We start from the raw sequence: 18877 nt of genomic DNA, 5'->3' as shown, positions 1-18877 counted from the left end.
TGTGCTATGCCAGGGAGTTCACTTTGGCTGGCTCTATATTCTTTGGTGTACCCTGTATTACTGTATGAGACCTTCCATTGGGACTTAAGGCAAGAGCTTAGATTCTGTTCTGAAGGGCAGCAGCTGAATTATTTTAAGTAGGGGAGACGCTAGGTCATATTTGCATTTTATTAGGTTATTACCTGTGTACAGGATGAAGTGGTGGTGCAAAGGAAGACAGAGCAATACTGGAGATGGACCTCTTAAGAGTCTATTTCAGAGAGTCCTTTTATCACAGGTGAAGTTTTACAGCTCTCAGCACTTGTTATCATTATAAATTTCCTCATCAACTAGGCTGAAGTTCAACGAATTGAGAGAAAGGAAAAAAAGAAAAGCCCTAATTTGTAGCATTTGCTAATTTCCGTGGCATACATACTTCTAACATGGCCAGTGTCAAGCCACCAACATGATGTCATAGGATAGAGAGCTGGGAAGAGATGTGCAGAATTGGCCGGTATCACCTGGCTCCAGCATCCGCTTGGACCTTTGAGTTCTTAAAACAGAAGTAGTCAGGAGCAGGTTAGCAGCTCTAGAACATGAGGGACCAGTTAAGCCAAAGCCCTTGTCCACATGGCCAGCAAGGGTGAAGGCAGGATTCCTAGACACCTGCTTATCCTAGAGGGGACTATTAGGCCTTGGGGGTCCCCACTACTTACAGCAAACTTCTGTTGCTACAATTCCCACCTGGACCTTCCGGATCACAGGTGTAGGTTCTGAGAGTGAAAGCAAGAAAAGGAACATGGGGGTAGAGGCAAAAATTGTTTTCAAATTTAAGTGAATTATCTTGATTTATTTACTCTAAGTATCCTTTCAAACTGTTGAGAGTGAATCTTGAAGTGAGGCCACTAGTTATAACACAGTTAAAGTACCAATAATACCTTTTCTCTTAATGAGCAGCAGCTGTTACCTTTTTCCATAAAGTAAAACTCTAGAGACGTGAAGATATATTCTTCTACAGAGGATTTTAATGAACAAGGACCACTCAAAATTCCAATTACCAGATTCCTGCTAACAGTACCCAGTCACATCGGTTTTTCATACAAAATAAGGAAAATTTTCTCTTTTTCTCATCCACCATCTCATGTTCTTCCTCAGTATTTGCTTAAGAATTTGTTTTATAGAACAGTCTGAAGGTTGGCGTATTTCCAGACTAAATACAACAAACCAACCCAAATTCCCCATTAAGAGCAGATTTGGATATGAATACTAGGCAGACTACAGTTGTGCTTTTCCTACCCAAATTCCACAGCCCTTCTAAACTAGAGGGTGGGGAGACATCCAGCTGGTATTGGAGGAATGACCTTCGCCTAGAAAAGTTCCTCCAATGTGGGGGAGGGGGAGCAAGGGGAGACTCTTAGGGTAACAGGTCAGTATGTCTTAGGAATGAAGATATTTTCCTAATCGATGGAAATGGGACAGCTAATTAAGACCCGAGTCCTGTGGTTCTGTGACTTTGATTTACAGCTCTCCTGCAAGGGATCTTTCCTTTTTAGTTTTTTCAGAAGACCTAACACAAGCTCTTCAAAATCCCTCCTGAAAGAGTTACTGTATACAATATTTTGGAGACAACTTAAGACGGTAAGTTTTTATGCTTTTTTATAAAATTGAAGAAGAGTGAGAGCAGGAGAAAGAGAAGAAAGCAAAAAGCAAAAATGGAACTGGCAAGCTGCACATCTTTCCTCAAAATTAATCTCAAGCTCTGTACTTTTAAGATTTTACTTATTTGAGAGAGAATGCATGCGCACACACGTGCACGGGGCGGAGTGGGGGGTGGGGCAGAGGGAGAGGAAAAGAGACAAACTGATTCTCTGCTGAGCAGGGAGCCCGACACAGGGCTCGATCCCAGGACCCTGAGATCATGACCTGAGCCAAAGTCAGACGCTTAATCGACTAAGTCACCCAGGCGTCTCTCAAGCTATGTTTTCGTTTGTTTTGTTTTTTTTTAATGGAAACACCACAAAAGCAATGGTGTGGTCTTACTGCATCATATCAGGAGGTGAATTATTGGTCTTATTATCAGTGATAAATTTGATCACTTGGTTAAAGCTGTGTCTGGCAAGTTTACCCACTATAAAGTTACTATTCTTCCCTTTGAAATTAACAAGTCATTTGTGGAGCAGAATTTTGAGACTAAGTATTTACAGGATATTTATCCCATTTTTCATCAAACTTTCACCAACCAGCTTTAGTTCTATTGATGTTTTCCTAACTCCATCTTTTTTTTCTGTATTTATTTTTTGGTATTTTACTATAACAAACAGCTTTTCTTTCTTTCCATTTCTATCACTATAGACACACAGAGTTTTGCTTTATTTAATAGCTTATAACCCATTACTGTTTATTTTGATGCTCAGATTGTCAGATTTGGTCAGTGGGAACCTCAAGCTGGCTCCTATGTAATTTGATAACTCCCCATCATTCTTTGTTTCCTTACTTTCTGGAAGAACAAGATATGCTGGGCTTGTCTTGTACTTTCCCTATCCCAGGACTGGAATCAGTTTTTTCTTGAAGGAGATCTGTTTTATGGTCTATTTTTATGTTTTTTAAAGATTTTATTTATTTATTTGACAGAGAGACAGCAAGAGAGGGAACGCAAGCAGGGGGAGGGGGAGAGGGAGAAGCAGGCTTCCCGCTGAGCAGGGAGCCCGACGCGGGGCTTGATCCCAGGACCCTGGGATCATGACCTGAGCCAAAGGCAGACGCTTAACGACTGGGCCACCCAGGCGCCCCTACGGTGTATTTTTAAAAACAGGCCTTGGATAGTGGTTGTAAGTAATCTGTATTTATCATTTCTGGTTGGTAAATCAGTCTCTCTTGAATTTGATTAGCATGAAGGGATTCTCTAGCACATAGTCACCCTCAATGAATCTGTCCAACTGAGGGGCAGACTCTGAATTGTTAGTGTATTCAGCTGGGGATGTCTAACCTGAAGCAGCTTCAGATTTCTAGTGTAATGGATGGCTCTTCCATCTAAGGTGCTACCATAGAGGAGGGGTTCAGTGAGGAGTGCATGTGAGAACTATCCCAGAAGGCTGCAATCCAAAAGACTAAAAGCTCATCCCAAGCTTCAGAAATTTTAAGGTGACTTACCTATCAGGACCACTTCTCCTGGAAACCTCATGTTCTGAAGAGTAAGGAAAGGTCCTCCTACCTAACCATTTGAGAACTCTCAATTTTCAAGAACACAGACCATTAGAAAACTCCATTGATGAGGCAAATCTGGCACACTAACTTCACTCAGTGTTTTTTTGTGGAATGTTGAAACAGTCCAGTGAATTCCTAGGACTACTCTTAGAAATGGATGAAAGGTCTTGATGCTTCTGGAATAATAAATCCATGTTTTCTAATTCCTTTCCAATTGCTACTCTGTAGGGCTTTAAATGGGGCTGTATCTTTTTTCAATTTACATATATTTGAGAAACATTTCTCAAAATATTTTATTGATTTATTTATGTTGAGAGAGAGTGCACGTGTGAGTGAGGGGAGAAGGAAGGGGAGAGAATCTTAAGCAGGCTCCACGCCCAGCACAGAGCCTGACATGGGGCTCAATCTCATGACCCTGAAATCATGACCTGAGCCAAAATCAAGAGTCAGAAACTGAACCAACTAAGCCACCCAGGCGTCCCTTAAAATATTTTACCTTAAAGCATTGAGGAAAAGGATAGAAACAAAAACTTGTAAAAATACATCTTTTAATAAACACCAAGAAGTACAGTGCAGTTTCACTGAGGTTTTACATTGCAGCTTACAACAAACATTATTTATTATAGTGTATAATTACAAGTAAACTCAGAGTTGTTGGTTTTTTTTTCTCTCATGGCCGGATAAACCAAATCTGGTGCATGATACCACATTTAAGGTTGTTTCAAGCTGGCTTCTGTAAAAGGCCCTTAACATTAATAACTTGCAGCAGCAACAACAAAAAAATCCATATCCCCCATCACAATGATAGCCTGATGAGTGCTCAAAAATTACTAAAAAGAACTGTAAATACTTGCTTTCCTTTGATGGCCTTGAAGAATAGCGATTGAGAGCAAATCTGAAATATTAAAGACAATAAGGGAAACACCTGTTTCTTTTGCCTAATGTAGCCATAGTAAATACTAATTTGAGGCTACAGATTATGAAAAGACTGCAAAAGATGCTTACAGAAAAAGCTTCACATTTATATTTATGATCCCATGGACTAAAACCTGTCTAGTATATTAATGGTTGAGTCAACTTTTCTTTAACATTGCTGATACTAACAGGAAGATGGTAAATTCTTGACACTTCTCGACAAATTTAGTGAGAGTGAGGACTGATATTAATTAGCAAAGGAGGAAATTAATATTAATCTTAAAATTCTACCTGCCATTGTCTTGGAGTGATCAAGATTCAGCTACATCTGAGAGGAGTAAAAAGGAATGGAACTAAAGGTAATCAGAAGCTGTAAATTAAAAAAACATAGTTTTGCATGCTTTATACTGATGGCATTTAAAAATTCTACAACTGGATTTATTTGCTATATACATAAACCAGTGCTGTAATTAGGAAAAAAAGGAAAGTAGCACTTACATCCACAGAAGTACCAGAATCATATCCAGATTTGCAAAGAGGCATAATAATCTGTTTACCATGCAACTAGTGGTTTGTGTAATTTGTAATGATTAATAAAACAATATCCTTATGAACATGATACTAATGTATAGCAAATTATACCAAGTAAGTCAGCAGCTCAAATTCATAAGGGTAAAGACCCAATATCCCTGAATTTCTAAGCATTCATCTCAGTGTTAATGCAGATGCATCTAAATGTTACCCTGTTAGAAGAGATTTTAAATACTCCTCCCTCTTCATTACATCATCATACTTTCAGAGGTAAAAAGGGAACAATTTAATTTCTTTACTACTTTTGCCCATTCTCATGAATCTGATATAGTGTTATTACAGTGTCTAGGCTAAGGTAAGTGCTCTAAAGGATCCAATGAATTGAATTTCTAAGTTCCAGAACCTTGCTGGTATTGTACAATAAGCCTGTCTGTCAGAAAGCCATGTCTCTGGTTGAACTATATTCCTGGATCAATGATTGAGAAATTAAGACCAGCTGCCAATAAAGTCAGACTGTTTCCTATTATTAGATAACAGTTGATCTTCTTTGTTATGTTAAAATTTCTTAATGGATGGGACCGGATCTCATACTTTTTTCATGTATCCTCTATAGCACCCACTAAAGTGTGGAGCAAAGATATATGCTCAAGGAAATAATCAGTGACGAGGGCAGGAACTGAATCAAGAGTGAATGTGGTCATGGTGAAGCCATAACTTACTTCACTCATCATTCAAAAGGCAGTCCACCAGAATGAATCTCTGATATTGTCAATGAAGAATAGATGCTTGTCCCCTACCACTGTCTGAAAGAGAACACACCACTTGGGCCTCTTTCTTTCTCTTTGTCACTAAGAGATTATACAGGACCATGAGTACTACTTGGTGGATGCTATCTGAAAAAAAAAAAAAAAGGCTTTTCTGCCTAAGAGGGGAAGCACCGATCCATCACATGGCCCATTCTAACTCTAATAATACAATTTATAGAATTATTAACTTTTAAAATTATGTTAAATGTTATCCATACTAGTAGTTATTTAAAAATGTTAGGCTTATTCTCTCTGACATCACTTAAAATGCATTTTATTTTTAAACACTGCCATGAGGTAGAAGATAAGGAACGCACAAAAGAAAAGTATCTTCAAAATATGAAACTCTGTTTTATATAATTAGCCCCGAGAGAGAAGTAAGAAAAGTTACAGCCTTAAGCTGGTAGACTTACTACTGTTAAAATATTACTCTTACCTGAAAGAATTTCTTATATTTGAAATTGCCCTTTTTTTCCCAGTGTAAGGTATTATAGAAAGAGGACAATACACATTCTAAAATACTCATAAAGATCATGTACAATAGGCTCTCTTAGTCTTCATTTTTTACTTTACCATGTTGCTCTAAATTACCTCAACTGAGACACAGGCCCTTTCCACTTGAATAACTGATCAGATATCAATATAGAGGTTAAAAATCTTTCTAGCATAAGAAGCAAGATAAAAGGAATGATTCACATTTAAAATAATGTACTTTTCATAAAACTAGCAGCACTTCATTCTACCAGGACATACAAATTTGGCTTCATTGACTCGTCAGAAACAAAGGAAAATGTATATGGGTCCTTGTACAAGGGAAATGTGAGGCTACAAGTTTTCTCTGAGAACTAACGATTTCCCCATTAGGTGGTGTGTGAAACTACTGGAATGTCAATTTCGATGGCAGAGAGGCGGGAGCGTGCTGAATAGGGCTGTGAGTAGGTATGCATACCGGGAGGATGGGAGTACAGTGGCTGCCAGAAAGGAGAAGGCAAAGATTTGCATGCACAGTACCAAATAAACAGTAGAAGGGAAGTCATATACAGGCCCCCAGCACTGGCCATAGTGACATACACTGCGTAGTCAAACGTAAAGACTGGCTCGAACTTCTTGTTCAGATGAATGTTATAAAAGATGACCCAGATGGAAGGCGAGAGGCTCACAGTACCTGCCAGGAAAAACAGCAGCCCGGCCACCAGGTGGCAGCCTGCACTATTGACCAGACACTTGGCCAGTTTGATGTTGGGCACTGAGGACCTGAAGGCCGTGTTGCACATTCCGATCAGGCAGAGCAGCAGGGCACCCATCGCAATCAGGATGCTGAGAGGCAGGGCAAACTGGAGGACCCGCAAGTCCAGCTGGTCAACTGATGAGTACCAAGTAGTGTCATACATCAGGCAGTCACTGCTCCCATCATATCGGGCACACTTCACCCACAGGCCAGTGTACACAGTCAGATTCTTCTCGTTTCTGTTGAATGTGATCAGTCGTAATTTCCTCCAGTTGGGAAGCAGAGTCCCCGCAAAGAGGCCTGCTACCGAGGCGATTCCACACAGGAAGGAGAGGACTGTGGCTGCATGGACATCCCGACAGCCCATGGCAGGTAGGCTTGTGCAGTACCGTCAGTCAGACTGGGGGGTGACACACAAGAGGACAAATCATGAGGGGACAATAGGAGAACAGAGCAGGAAGGGTGGTGCTGATTGGCAGCACAACTAATGATGTCAAGGCAAAGAGGGAAAGTCTGTCCCTGGTTCCTACATACAATATGAAGGCACGTAAACACATGTGCCTGTGACCCCGGAGCGCAGGCGCACTCACCTATGCTTGGTTACCAGTGGCCGGGTCAGGTAGCGACCAAAGAACTAAAGTCTTTGGACATGAGTATTTTACTTCCCAGCAAAGCAGAGGAACAATAAAAATAATTTCAAATCCTTTTAACATCACATATGAAAGTCTCTCAATTGTCAATTATCACTCACTCAACACACATCTACCACATACTTTCATGTGTCAGCCACTCAAATATATAGGGTCAGAGCACTCATCAACCGTCAACAACAAAACAACACAAATTCAGTCCCCAGTGCTCATGCAAATGGAAAATGAAACTAGCATGCAGCTGAGGTGAAGGTGGCTCAAAGAAGACAAAGATGTAGAGAAAGAAGGATCACAGGACAGCAGACTGGCTGAGGGAGGACCCTGAGCCAGACTGCTAGGGTTCTAATCCCCACTTCCTCACTTACTAGCCAAGTGACCTTGGGTCACTGCTACAGAACTCTGTGATTCCTTTTCCTCATCTGTAAAATGGGAAAAATAACAGTACCTACCTCACAGAGTTAAGTACTGAGTGAGTTAATATACTGTCCACTGCTTAAAACATGTCTGGCACATTTTAAGAGCAATTCAAGTGTTCACTACTTTTTAGCACTCAGTGACCAGCTCAGTGCCTGGCATACTGGAGCAATTTAAAGAACATTTGCTGAATAAATGTTAAATAAGAAAAAGCAACATCTCATTCCTATATGCTAGGCATACTGGATAATTACACAATGTAAATGAACTCCTCTCCATTGAATTAGTCAAATGAAGAGAACAAAGATCCCTGAAATGATTCTACTCAACTACTTCCTGGCTGATTCAAGATGACCTGCATGCATTTCAGGTTATTACACGTGTGGTTATTGGTTATTATACCATTACTGCTCACATAAAATGAAAGCACAAATTCTTGAGGTAATGACAACCTATCTCTATTAACGCTACTGTAAGAAAAAGAAAAAAAGTAGCCAGGCCTTTCTCTCATTCCAAATTAAAAGACTGTGTTCTTTTTATAAAGACCAATATCTTATTCAGCTTTAGTTTAAGAGTTTGAAACTCACTCTCCAAACACCACCCAAGTATATTTTCTCTGCCTTCTAACACACCCCCAATGAGGCAACACAACAGACTACTTAAAGTAGCATATTTACTTCTTTTAGTCAGATCATGATGAAGGGCCAAGGTTGAGAATATTACTGTTTCTGAATACAGTATGTGTTCAGAGTACCCATAATCCTCTGCAGAGTCAACTATTATCTGCTGCAATGGTGGAATAGCATTTCCAGGAGTTCAGGGGCCAGAAAGAAGATCAAAATGCTAAACTGGGTTAGGACTTGATCAAATGTATCTGAACGGGAAGGCACTTTTTTTTTCTTTAGAAAACAACATATTTGCATATTTAAACTGATCATGTAAACTAGGAAAAATTTTACTAGCAGAAAATATATAGTTACACATACATACCTATATAACTGTACAATATAAAATCAGTTTAAGCACAAGTGAACCATTTTTCAAAGTCCTCAAGTTAAGCATAATTAGTTCTAAGTTTCTCCATTAATATTAGTTTACTACTTGTTTATCATGTTGTCTTCTGTCAATATTATTAGAAGTAGCAATTACTTACAAATATACTGTTTACAGATGAAAACAAAAGAATTACAGTCCTAATTTATATTTTTCATGCAAAATGGGGAGAAAAACTGTTTTAATTTTAGCAATCAAATTACCTTGTTCCAGCAGTGGAAACTGTGGTGCAGGTTTGAGGATGTTTACACTGGAAAAGGCTACTAATGATGTCAAGCTCCAAAATGCAGCTTCTTACTGGCTTTTGCTCATTTACCTGTCTGTCTCCCCCATACACTGTTGGTGACTTGCACAGTGCCCAACACATAAGTCATTCTAGGAATATCTGAATAAATGAGTACTGGGCACTCTTCCACAGTAACTCACAAAGGTAGGCTATTGATAATGTAGAATCGGACAAGGAAGTAGCTATTACCAAGTAATAATTCATTCAATAATCAATTCATTCAATTCCGGTATTTACTGAGTATCCAGCACATGCAAAATACTCTTAGACCCTGGAGGGACACTGAAGCCACTAAGATCTGAACCTTGCTCCAATGTGTTAACAATCAGACTGAGGGAAAGAATATGCTGTTCTATGAGAAGTCAATATGCTGAGAGTGAATCAATTGTATGACCACTACATGTCAAAGGATAATTGTTAGATATTAAACAAAGTGAACCAATAAGGTACCTGTTCATAAAAAATGTATCACCCAGGGTTAGAGAAAGACTGAGCAATGAAAGAGAATGATGATTTGATTAAAGTTGTAAAGACATAAGAAAAAAGTTCCCTCTGTTTCTCTCAAAGCTTCAGAACTCCTTCAGGCGATGTACTCAGAGTCCTAACCCAATCATAAATTTCTCTTGCTTTCAGATAGGGGTAAAAAACTTGGGAGTATCAGAAATACTGAGATTTCTCCAATCAAGATGCCTTGTACCACTAATTCCTACAATGAAAAGGGAATGAGAAACAAGATCAGAATGAACGACTTATTATAAATAAATTTCTGTAATTCTTAGATTATAGACTATCAAATGACACTAATGAGCAGAGGTGGGTCAATATTTACTTCAGGATCAAGTGTGTTCGAACTTATCCTGCATCAAATCAACACAGATGTTGTTTCAGTCCCCTGAACTTGCTTTTACTGAAGCATTCTTAGCTCAGAGCCCAGAGATTGACTGAAAGTCCTAATTTACACAGTCAACAAGGATACCATGGCATTTTTTCAGAAGGGAAATACTATTAACTTCACTTCTTTAGCTAATTTCAACCTCAGAGCTGGAATTAATGTCCCTGTTCTTTTTAACCTTCTTTGGCTACTTTCCTTTTTATGATCTTTTCTTAACTCCACATCTGCATGATTTGATAAGTCATATATCTCACTAGAGGGATGAAGTATCATTTTACAGGGATAGTTGGGAGATGGAGTATGTTTAGTGATTTAAAACTGAAAATAATGCTCTCAGGTTAGGATTTGTTCATATTAAGAGGGTGAAAGATCTCTACTCTTGTCCTATGCCTATTAATTTTTAATCCAAAATAACTTGTTTCAAATGCAAATCTGATTATTTCACTATATTTCTTTTTTTCTTTTTTAAGATTTTATTTTTAAGTAATTTCTACACCCCATGTGGGGCTCAAACCCATAATCCCAAGATCAAGAGTTGCATGCTCCACCAGCTGAGCCAGCCAGGTACCCCTCACTACATTTCTCACATTCAATGCCTTCTTATTTCCCTCAGAATAGTTTCTAAATTTTAAAACTATATAGTTTCCAAAGTTTCAAATCCCACCATCAGTTCCTGTCAAATTCTCAATTTCCTTATGTGTCACTCTCCCATCTAACATGTTACAGACTATGTAGTCATATTACTTTTCTTTTCAGTCTTCAAATTTGGCACTTTTAAATTTGGCTAAGGGCTTTACTGCATGCTATTCTTCCTTCTAGAACTTTCTTAATTCCATTCTATTCTTTGCTTACCTAAAAGGTATTCATTTTTCTAATTTTCAGGGAGGCTGGCCCTAACCCTGTTCTCTCTTCCCTGATCCGCTACCTTCCCCAGCCCTGGTTAAATGCTCTGAAATCACCTTTGCACCTTCTCTTTGGGAGCAGTGATTATGCTTATAATTCCTTGTTCAGTATTTATCTTTCTCACTAGACTGAATTCCAGGACAGAAAGCCTTCTCTTTTATTCACTGTGTCCCACACTGGTACACAGAAAGCACTCGATTATTTGTTAAATAACTGAACAATCAAAGAAACAAATGTAAGCTCCATATGGGTATGGTCAGGATCCAAAGTTACAAATCTGCTCTGTTATCATTCATTCATATCTTACGTTTTGAAGCTTCCAAGTTGCTTCTAAACCATGCCCTCCACTTTCCACTTTATTGGCCAGTCTCTCCCATTTTTTAAAACAAAGGTCATTTTCTTCCCCTAAAAAATTCCCCTAAAACTGAGGCGATTCCCAAGTATTTACATAAAGACTATTCTTCCAAAAATACATAACTAAGTTTGGCAACACTGGTTAACTTTCACAGTGGCCAAAGAGTCGATCAATTATACCTGTGTTGATCCTCATGTTTTCAACTCAATAGGTTTGTTACTACTGGATATACCCCCTTTTTATTAACAGGTTAATATATCAAATTAATGCCTGTTTATCAAAGCAAAACTATTTTTTAAAGTAGAACAATTTACTATATTTGTATTTATATTTTCTTTTTAATACAGCAATGGAGAAAAAAGATAAACATCTTTTTGCCATACGAAAATCCCTTATTAGGGACTGTAGAAAATATGCCAGGTTAAGAACACACTAATCTAACAAATCTAAGTAGTTTTCTTGAACACTAACTAGGCAACAGCCTTAAGCTGGGTCAAATATATAGATGTCTGGGCTTGTTGTTTCCATGTGAGAGGCAACTTGGTACTACAGTCCTGGCAACCAAAGACCCAAATGCCAGTCACAACCTACCATTTACAAACTGGGCAAGTTATCCATGTCCTCTGAACCTCAAATATCTCATCAGTAAAATGTCCCCCAAGGTATCTGTAAGATTATGAATAGTAAAGCCCTTTGTAAAACAGAGTATGGTCAGAAATTTAAGTTTATAATGATTATTAGTAGACTTATTTATTTCCTTTAGCTAGGAATGTGCTTTTCTTCTGGATCTCAGCAATCATTCACAGATGATTACAGCCATGTAACAATAATAACAGAGCATTCTCTATGGAGCCGTTACTGACCAAATCAAATAAGGACTCTGTTTCAAAATAAGCACTTCACATTTGTCATCTATCTGTTCCGTGGTGACTTTCAGAAGTAGATGGATAGAATTCGGTACACAGTTAAAGTTATCAAATATATCATTTTCAACTAAAAGTATTTTCAAAAAGATAGCTGTTTTGTGGTTTTGAATAGCATTCAAAGAAGTCCGAGGCAGAAATAATGGCTAACAGCTTTAAGAATTCACAGACCCATCACTATGTAATTTTTTCTGGGACAATCCCAGGAATAGCTATAGAAGACATGTGTAACAGCAGCTACATTACTTCTTGATGGTAAGACTAGCAGTCCCTTCGACCTGTAACTGGAGTTTTCTTAGAAACTACAGGTTATCAATCATTGCTCTCACAAGGGAACTCTATCTTATAACTTCATTCTGTTGAACAAGAGAAAAACATGCCATCTGATAGAGGGTGGAAAAAGGAAAAGGAGTAAAATCAAAGGATGTACTTACTCTTTGAGGTACTTGACAGGTGTAAAACAACTTTAATCAACTGAGAGAAGAAATATATGCACATCTGAATAGACAGTAGAGATCTGGGCCTAAAGAAATAGGAAAAATGCCTAAATTAATATAATACTTCTTTAAATTATGTGTGTGTGTTATACACACACGCGAGCACATGCATGCACACACACACACACACAATGGATTTTTTAAATCCTACTCACAACTAAGAATAAGGAGGCCCAAGGAAACACTGCAGTTAGTTGTCTTCGAAGTAAAAGAAACTCAGTTTCTTTTGTACCTTTTAAAAGGACACTGATAACAAAACTAGGCTAAGTTGATCTGCATTGTGCATCCTAAAATTTGCAACTAGCATTCTTTTTTGAGTTTACAGTTCCACCAATGGGTCAACCTGCCATCTAAATATGTTTATATAGATCTATTTTAGGCATCAACAACTTCCTTTTCAAATACTATTTATCACAATAGGCAGGATGCAAACTTATAAACGCCAGAGAACTTCCTGGATTAAGGCATTTATCACTAGCCTCACTATTATTATGTAGAATGTTGTCCTCAAGAGTCTGCACAGAAGAGATTTCAAATTATGATTTTTCTTTTCTAAAGATGTTTCTTAAGTTGGTACCAAGCATAACTGCTCACTCCAAATTAAGGGAAAATCGTTTTACAATTAAAAGCACACACTAGGATCCCTGAGCTTTCATTTTAAGTGGGGCCACCAAGTCTGGCCTTCCTCTAACGCGGTAACCGGCCCCTTCCAAGGCCTATTACACACAACTTGGGCTTCAGAGTAAAGCAAACCAAGCTTCCAGAGCAAACCGCACTCCCCCTCCTCTCCTCTCTTTCCCTTCGAGCCCTGTCCTTAGGAGCACCAGAGCTAACAGAAAGAAAGAAAAAAAGGGGGGGGCTCTCCTGGTTAGAGCCAATAGAAAGAGACCGCAACAGTGACTGTTACCGCTCTCAGAACAAACCCATCCCTGCAACACGGAGTGGGTTTGAACCGCGAGCAGGTCATCATTACACAACCAGCTGGTGATTCAAAAATAGCAACTTGCAGCTCCACACCGCACACCCCGCTAGCCAACAAGCCCTCGGCTGCTCCGGCAAGACACCTCGACATTTTCACACTCCTGTGTACACAATTTTTGTTTTTTTTAAAGCCTGATCAAATACCTCCTCATTCAATTTTCACGTCCACAGATGTGGGGTCAACAGTTTTCAGTGTCCCTGGTTCCCTTCGATTTAGCTATTTTACACGAAATCCTCAACGACTTATGCAAAAGACACAAAAATCAGATTCCTGACCACACCTACCTGTTTCTCACATCCAAGACATTTCACTCGCCCACACTGAGGAGCTTCTTAGAGCGTCTCCCTCGCAGCGTCCCAGGAAGTGCGTTCCCAGCGAGCCGCACCAGAGGCTTCTGGGAGCGTAGTCAGGTTTTCCCGAGGCCCTAATCAGGAACGCCCTGGATGACTGGGAGACTACAATTCCCAGAATCCACTGGGCCGCCGGCCTCAGGCAACATCCTGCGATCACTTCCTGCCTTTCTTTCTCCCTGGCCTCCAGCCCCCTTACTCCTCTTGCACCTTCACTTCCTTCCAGATTTGGGTTACAGGTGTTTAAAAAAAGAAAAAGTTAAACGAAACAAAACTAAAAATAGTTTCGAGTTGGGTACCCAACTAAATATTTCCTACTAAATGTGATCTCCCCGTAAGGTTTGTTAGCAAAAATCCTTAAATACTTTTTTCCACAAAGCATTTACCAAGGCACAAGTAGAAAAGCTCAAACTCTAGAACTGATTCTGAAAATGTTCAAAGATACAGATAACTTGAATAGTACGATGAACCTGTATGCTTAATCTCTAGATTCAACAACTATCAACATTTGCCACATTTATCTTATCTCCACTTATGTGTGTGTGTGATCACTAAGGTGATAGGCATCATGAACACTTCAGCATCCTTTGTTTTAAATATTTAAAAATATATTTAACTGCCTGGTTTAATATGGGGTTTTGCTCCATATTAGTTGGGTGGCCTTGGGCAAGTTACCTCTCTCTGAGGTTATCTGTAATGAGGATAATAAGATCACCTACATCATAGAATTGTCTTGAAAATTAAGGGACTAAATACAGGCAAAGCACTGAGCACATTAACTAGCTATTAGATATTTAAAGTAACTTTACTCTTCTGCACAGTTCCAACTATCCTGTCCCTTTCTTTGTGGCTTCTAAATATGAAGTATTGCATTAGTGAATATCTGAATTAAAATAAAGGTTTCAGAAGTCTTGTATAGGACTGATGTATTTTATATGTATAAAGGATGTTGAGGGATGCCTGGGTGGCTCCGTCGTTAAGCTTCTGCCTTCGGCTCAGGTCATGGTCCCAGAGTCCTGGGATCGAGCCCCGCATCGGGCTCCCTGCTCAGCGGGAAGCCTGCTTCTCCCTCTCCCACTCCCCCTGCTTGTGTTCCCTCTCTCGCTGTGTCTCTCTCTGTCAAATAAATAAATAAATGTTTAAAAAAAAAAAAAAGGATGTTGAAGTGTCATGTTGCGTACTAATTTCAAATGATCACACACCAAATGGAGATAAAGTAAATGTGGCAAATGTTGATAATTGTTGAATCTAGAGAAAGGAAGTGTATGGGTGTTCATTTACTGTTCCAACTCTGTATCTTTAAAATTTTTCAAGATAAAAAGTTTGAAGAAAAGCATCACAGTTTTATTTATTTTTTCATTATTATGTTATGTTAATCATCATACATTACATCATTAGTTTTCGACGTAGTGTTCCACAATTCATTATTTGCCTATAACACCCAGTGCTCCATGCAGAACGTGCCCTCTTTAATGCCCATCACCAGGCTAATACATCCTCCCACCCCCACCCCTCTAGAACCCTCAGTTTGTTTTTCAGAGTCCATCATCTCTCATGGTTTGTCTCCCCCTCCGATTTCCCCCCCTTCATTCTTCCCCTCCTGCTATCTTCTTTTCTCTCTTTTTTTAAACATATAATGTATTATTTGTTTCAGAGGTACAGATCTGTGATTCAACAGTCTTGCACAGTTCACAGCGCTCACCATAGCACATACCCTCCCCAATGTCTATCACCCAGCCACCCCATCCCTCCCACCCCCCCCACCACTCCAGCAACACTCAGTTTGTTTCCTGAGATTAAGAATTCCTCATATCAGTGAGGTCATATGATACATGTCTTTCTCTGATTGACTTATTTCGCTCAGCATAACATCCTCCAGTTCCATCCACGTCGTTGCAAATGGCAAGATCTCATTCCTTTTGATGGCTGCATAATATTCCCTTGTATATCTATACCACATCTTCTTCATCCATTCATCTGTCAATGGACATCTTAACTCTTTCCACAGTTTGGCTATTGTGGACATTGCTGGTATAAACATCGGGGTGCACGTACCCCTTCGGATCCCCACATTTGTATCTTTGGGGTAAATACCCAGTAGAAAGCATCACAGTTTTAAACAAAAGTCAAGGGTTGCATCCATCCCTATCCCACTCTGCCTGTATTTAACTCGGACAAGTTAAGTAACCCCCTTCTGGCTCAGGATCTTACCTTTAGTAATAATGTTATCCACATCAAAAAAATAATGGTAAGGATTAAATGAGTTACTATACATAGAGAAGATTACAACAGTGTCTGACATTGTTTTTACCATTCTTCATTTTATGTTTCTCGAGGAACTTTTTGTTAGTGATAGAAAAGGGGAAAAGGCCACTCACTATCTGTCCATTATAACCACCTTCTAATCTTCCATACTGCTTCAGAGGATGGATAGAGTTATCTAAGGCCTGAAGCAATCCAATCCCAAAGTTAGACCTAGAAATGTAATTACGAGAAAGAAAGATTGGGGGTAAAAGGATCTCTGAACACAGGCCAGCCAGATGGATGATAGCAATATGACACAGCATATCTTACTTCTTTGCTCTGAATTTCAGTTCTTTCATCTATAAAACTGAATTGAATCCAATAACTCTATACAAAATCAATTTAAAATTTAGTTCATAATCACTGATGAATTAACTTGGTTAGCAGATTTTAGCTGGGATGAATATGTAGTTGATTATAATGATAAAAAAAAATAACAGCACCAAAAGGAAGTGATGAACTATTTCTAAACTTGTTGATAAGTTCACATCTATGGTTACCCTGGCCTTTAGTATAGCAAAGATAGAACAAAATACTTATGTACCCTAGTGGAACTAGATTATTAGAATATCATTCTCAGAAGTACTTTAGGTAAGACTTTATTTTTTTCTTTTTTTTAAGATTTTATTTATTTACTTGAGAGAGAGATAGCGAGAGAGAGAGAGAGAGCACAAGTGGGGAGGAGAGGGAGAAGCAGGCTCCCTGCTGAGCAGGGAGCCCAATGTGGGGCTAGATCCCAGGACCCTGAGATCATGACCTGAGCTGAAGGCAGACGCTTAACTGACTGAGCCACCCAGATGCCCCTAGGTAAGACTTTAGATCAGCAATTAACAATCCTGGCTTTCCATTTTTTCTCAACAGAGACTCATTAAGGAGTAAGTCAAATCTTAAAACAAATTCACTGCAATATACCACCACCAAAATTCTACAAATATCTACTTACTGTATTAGTTTCCTATTATCACTGTACCAAATTACTATAAAATTCAGTGGCTTAAAATAACCACAAATTTATTATTTTACAGTTCTGGAGGTCAGAAACCTGACACAGATCTTACTGGGCTAAACTAAAGGTGCTGGTAGGGCTGTATTTCTTCTGGAGGCTTCAGGGGAGACTTTCCTTGTCTCCTCCAGCCTCCTGAGGACCCTGCACTCCTTGGCTTATGATCCCCTTCCATTTTCAAACTCGGCAAAAGCTGCTTGAATCTTTCAACATCTAAATCACATCACTGACATTCTTCTGCATCTCTCATCTTTCAAGAGCACTGTGATAACATTTGACCCACTCGGACTACCCCGGATAATTTCTCTATTTTATGGTCATCTGATGAGCAACTGTAATACTCCCTTTCCATGTAACTGAATGTATTCCCAAATTCTCAAGATGAAGATGAAGACATCTTTACAGGACCAATATTCTGCCTGCCACAGTCACTAATCACTTCTTTCTATTTGAATCCAAGGGTCTCTTTCTGGTCCTCATTCTCGTCTACCTCCTGCACAATTCTGATTGCCTCTTTTTTTCCTAAACTCTGCTTTCTCATTTTTGGAAACACCAACATTTCTACTCTTCTTCTGGTTTACCTGATTTGTTCCCTGTCTACCTGTTGCTTTCACTTTCTCCTCCTCACTCCCCCATTATCAAAAGGCTCTGTCCTGGGGCCCTATCAATAAAAACTTCTTCAGAGGGCAATCTGTTTTTTATCTCCCCAAATCCACATCTGGCTAAGACTTTCCATAACTTCAGTCCTATTTCTAATTACCAGCTCATATGATTAACTTATTACTTTAATTTCAACATTCTCCAAATAAAAAATAATGATTGTTCTGCTTATGTCTTCCATCATTCCTTATTTTGTCAGTGGTTTCCCCTTTCTTATCTTCTTTTGTTTTTGACATCTTCTTCATACCTTTTACTCAAATTAGGAACCACATCCTGATTCTTTCTTTGAAATATCCATTTGTCCCTTATTCAATACAAAGAATTGTCACAATCCTATTTAAAGCCCTCATCTTGGGGTGACTGAATGGCTCAGTCAGTTTATCGTTGGTCTCTTGGTTTTGGCTCAGGTCATGATCTCAGGGTCATAGGATCCAGCCCTGTGTGGAGCCTCAGCTCACAGTCTGCTTGAGCTTTCTTTCCCTCTTCCCCTCTTCCTCTCCCTCCCTCTCTGCCCACCCCCACTCACACGCATGCTCATGCTCTCTCAAATAAATAAAATCTTTTAAAAAATTAAGCCCTTACCTCTTCACATTAAGATATGTGCAATAATTTCCTTACATATATATTAATGTAGATTTAAAAATAATAGAGAACATTCAATATTTATTACATTCCAAGGATATTTTCTATGAATTATCTAATTTAATCACAATGAATCTATATTAATGACAAAAAAATTGAGATGCAAAGAGATTAAATAATGTGCTCAAAATCAAGAAATAGTAAGTGGAGGATATTCCCAAAAGGTTGTTGTCACCAGTCAGAACTCATCAGATTCAGGGCAGTCTCTTTATTTTGGATTTCTGCAGCTAAAACTTTATTCTGAACACTTATTGGAGCTATTCCTGAAGTTGTAATGTCTTTCTACTACCCTTTCTGCCC

At 38.9% G+C, this 18877-nt stretch overlaps 2 protein-coding genes across 2 annotated transcripts in view; both read right to left on the bottom strand.

Annotated features, from left to right (window-relative positions):
* The window catches only part of LOC118356127, a 63419-nt gene extending 60259 nt beyond the window's left edge, over nucleotides 1-3160 (bottom strand). Inside the window, exons 1-2 of the mRNA XM_035723212.1 lie at nucleotides 3130-3160; nucleotides 696-752 (exon numbers count right to left, since the gene is read on the bottom strand). Coding sequence (XP_035579105.1) covers nucleotides 696-752; nucleotides 3130-3160 — 88 coding nt within the window. The remainder of the gene's footprint in view (nucleotides 1-695; nucleotides 753-3129) is intronic.
* Nucleotides 3161-3714: 554 nt separating this feature from the next.
* CLDN12 (claudin 12) lies at nucleotides 3715-14036 on the bottom strand. Its single transcript, XM_027574552.2, has 3 exons — nucleotides 13903-14036; nucleotides 12574-12662; nucleotides 3715-7063 (listed from the first exon to the last, which is right to left on the bottom strand). Exon 3 carries the CDS (start codon nucleotides 7028-7030, stop codon nucleotides 6296-6298), a length of 735 nt encoding a protein of 244 aa, XP_027430353.1. The 5' UTR covers nucleotides 7031-7063; nucleotides 12574-12662; nucleotides 13903-14036; the 3' UTR covers nucleotides 3715-6295.
* Between the last annotated feature and the right edge of the window lie 4841 nt (nucleotides 14037-18877).

The sequence above is a fragment of the Zalophus californianus genome, chromosome 12 (assembly GCF_009762305.2).
Source record: "Zalophus californianus isolate mZalCal1 chromosome 12, mZalCal1.pri.v2, whole genome shotgun sequence".
NCBI lineage: Eukaryota > Metazoa > Chordata > Mammalia > Carnivora > Otariidae > Zalophus > Zalophus californianus.
Note: the sequence above shows the minus strand (reverse complement) of the source record. Positions and strands in the feature narration are given on the sequence as shown.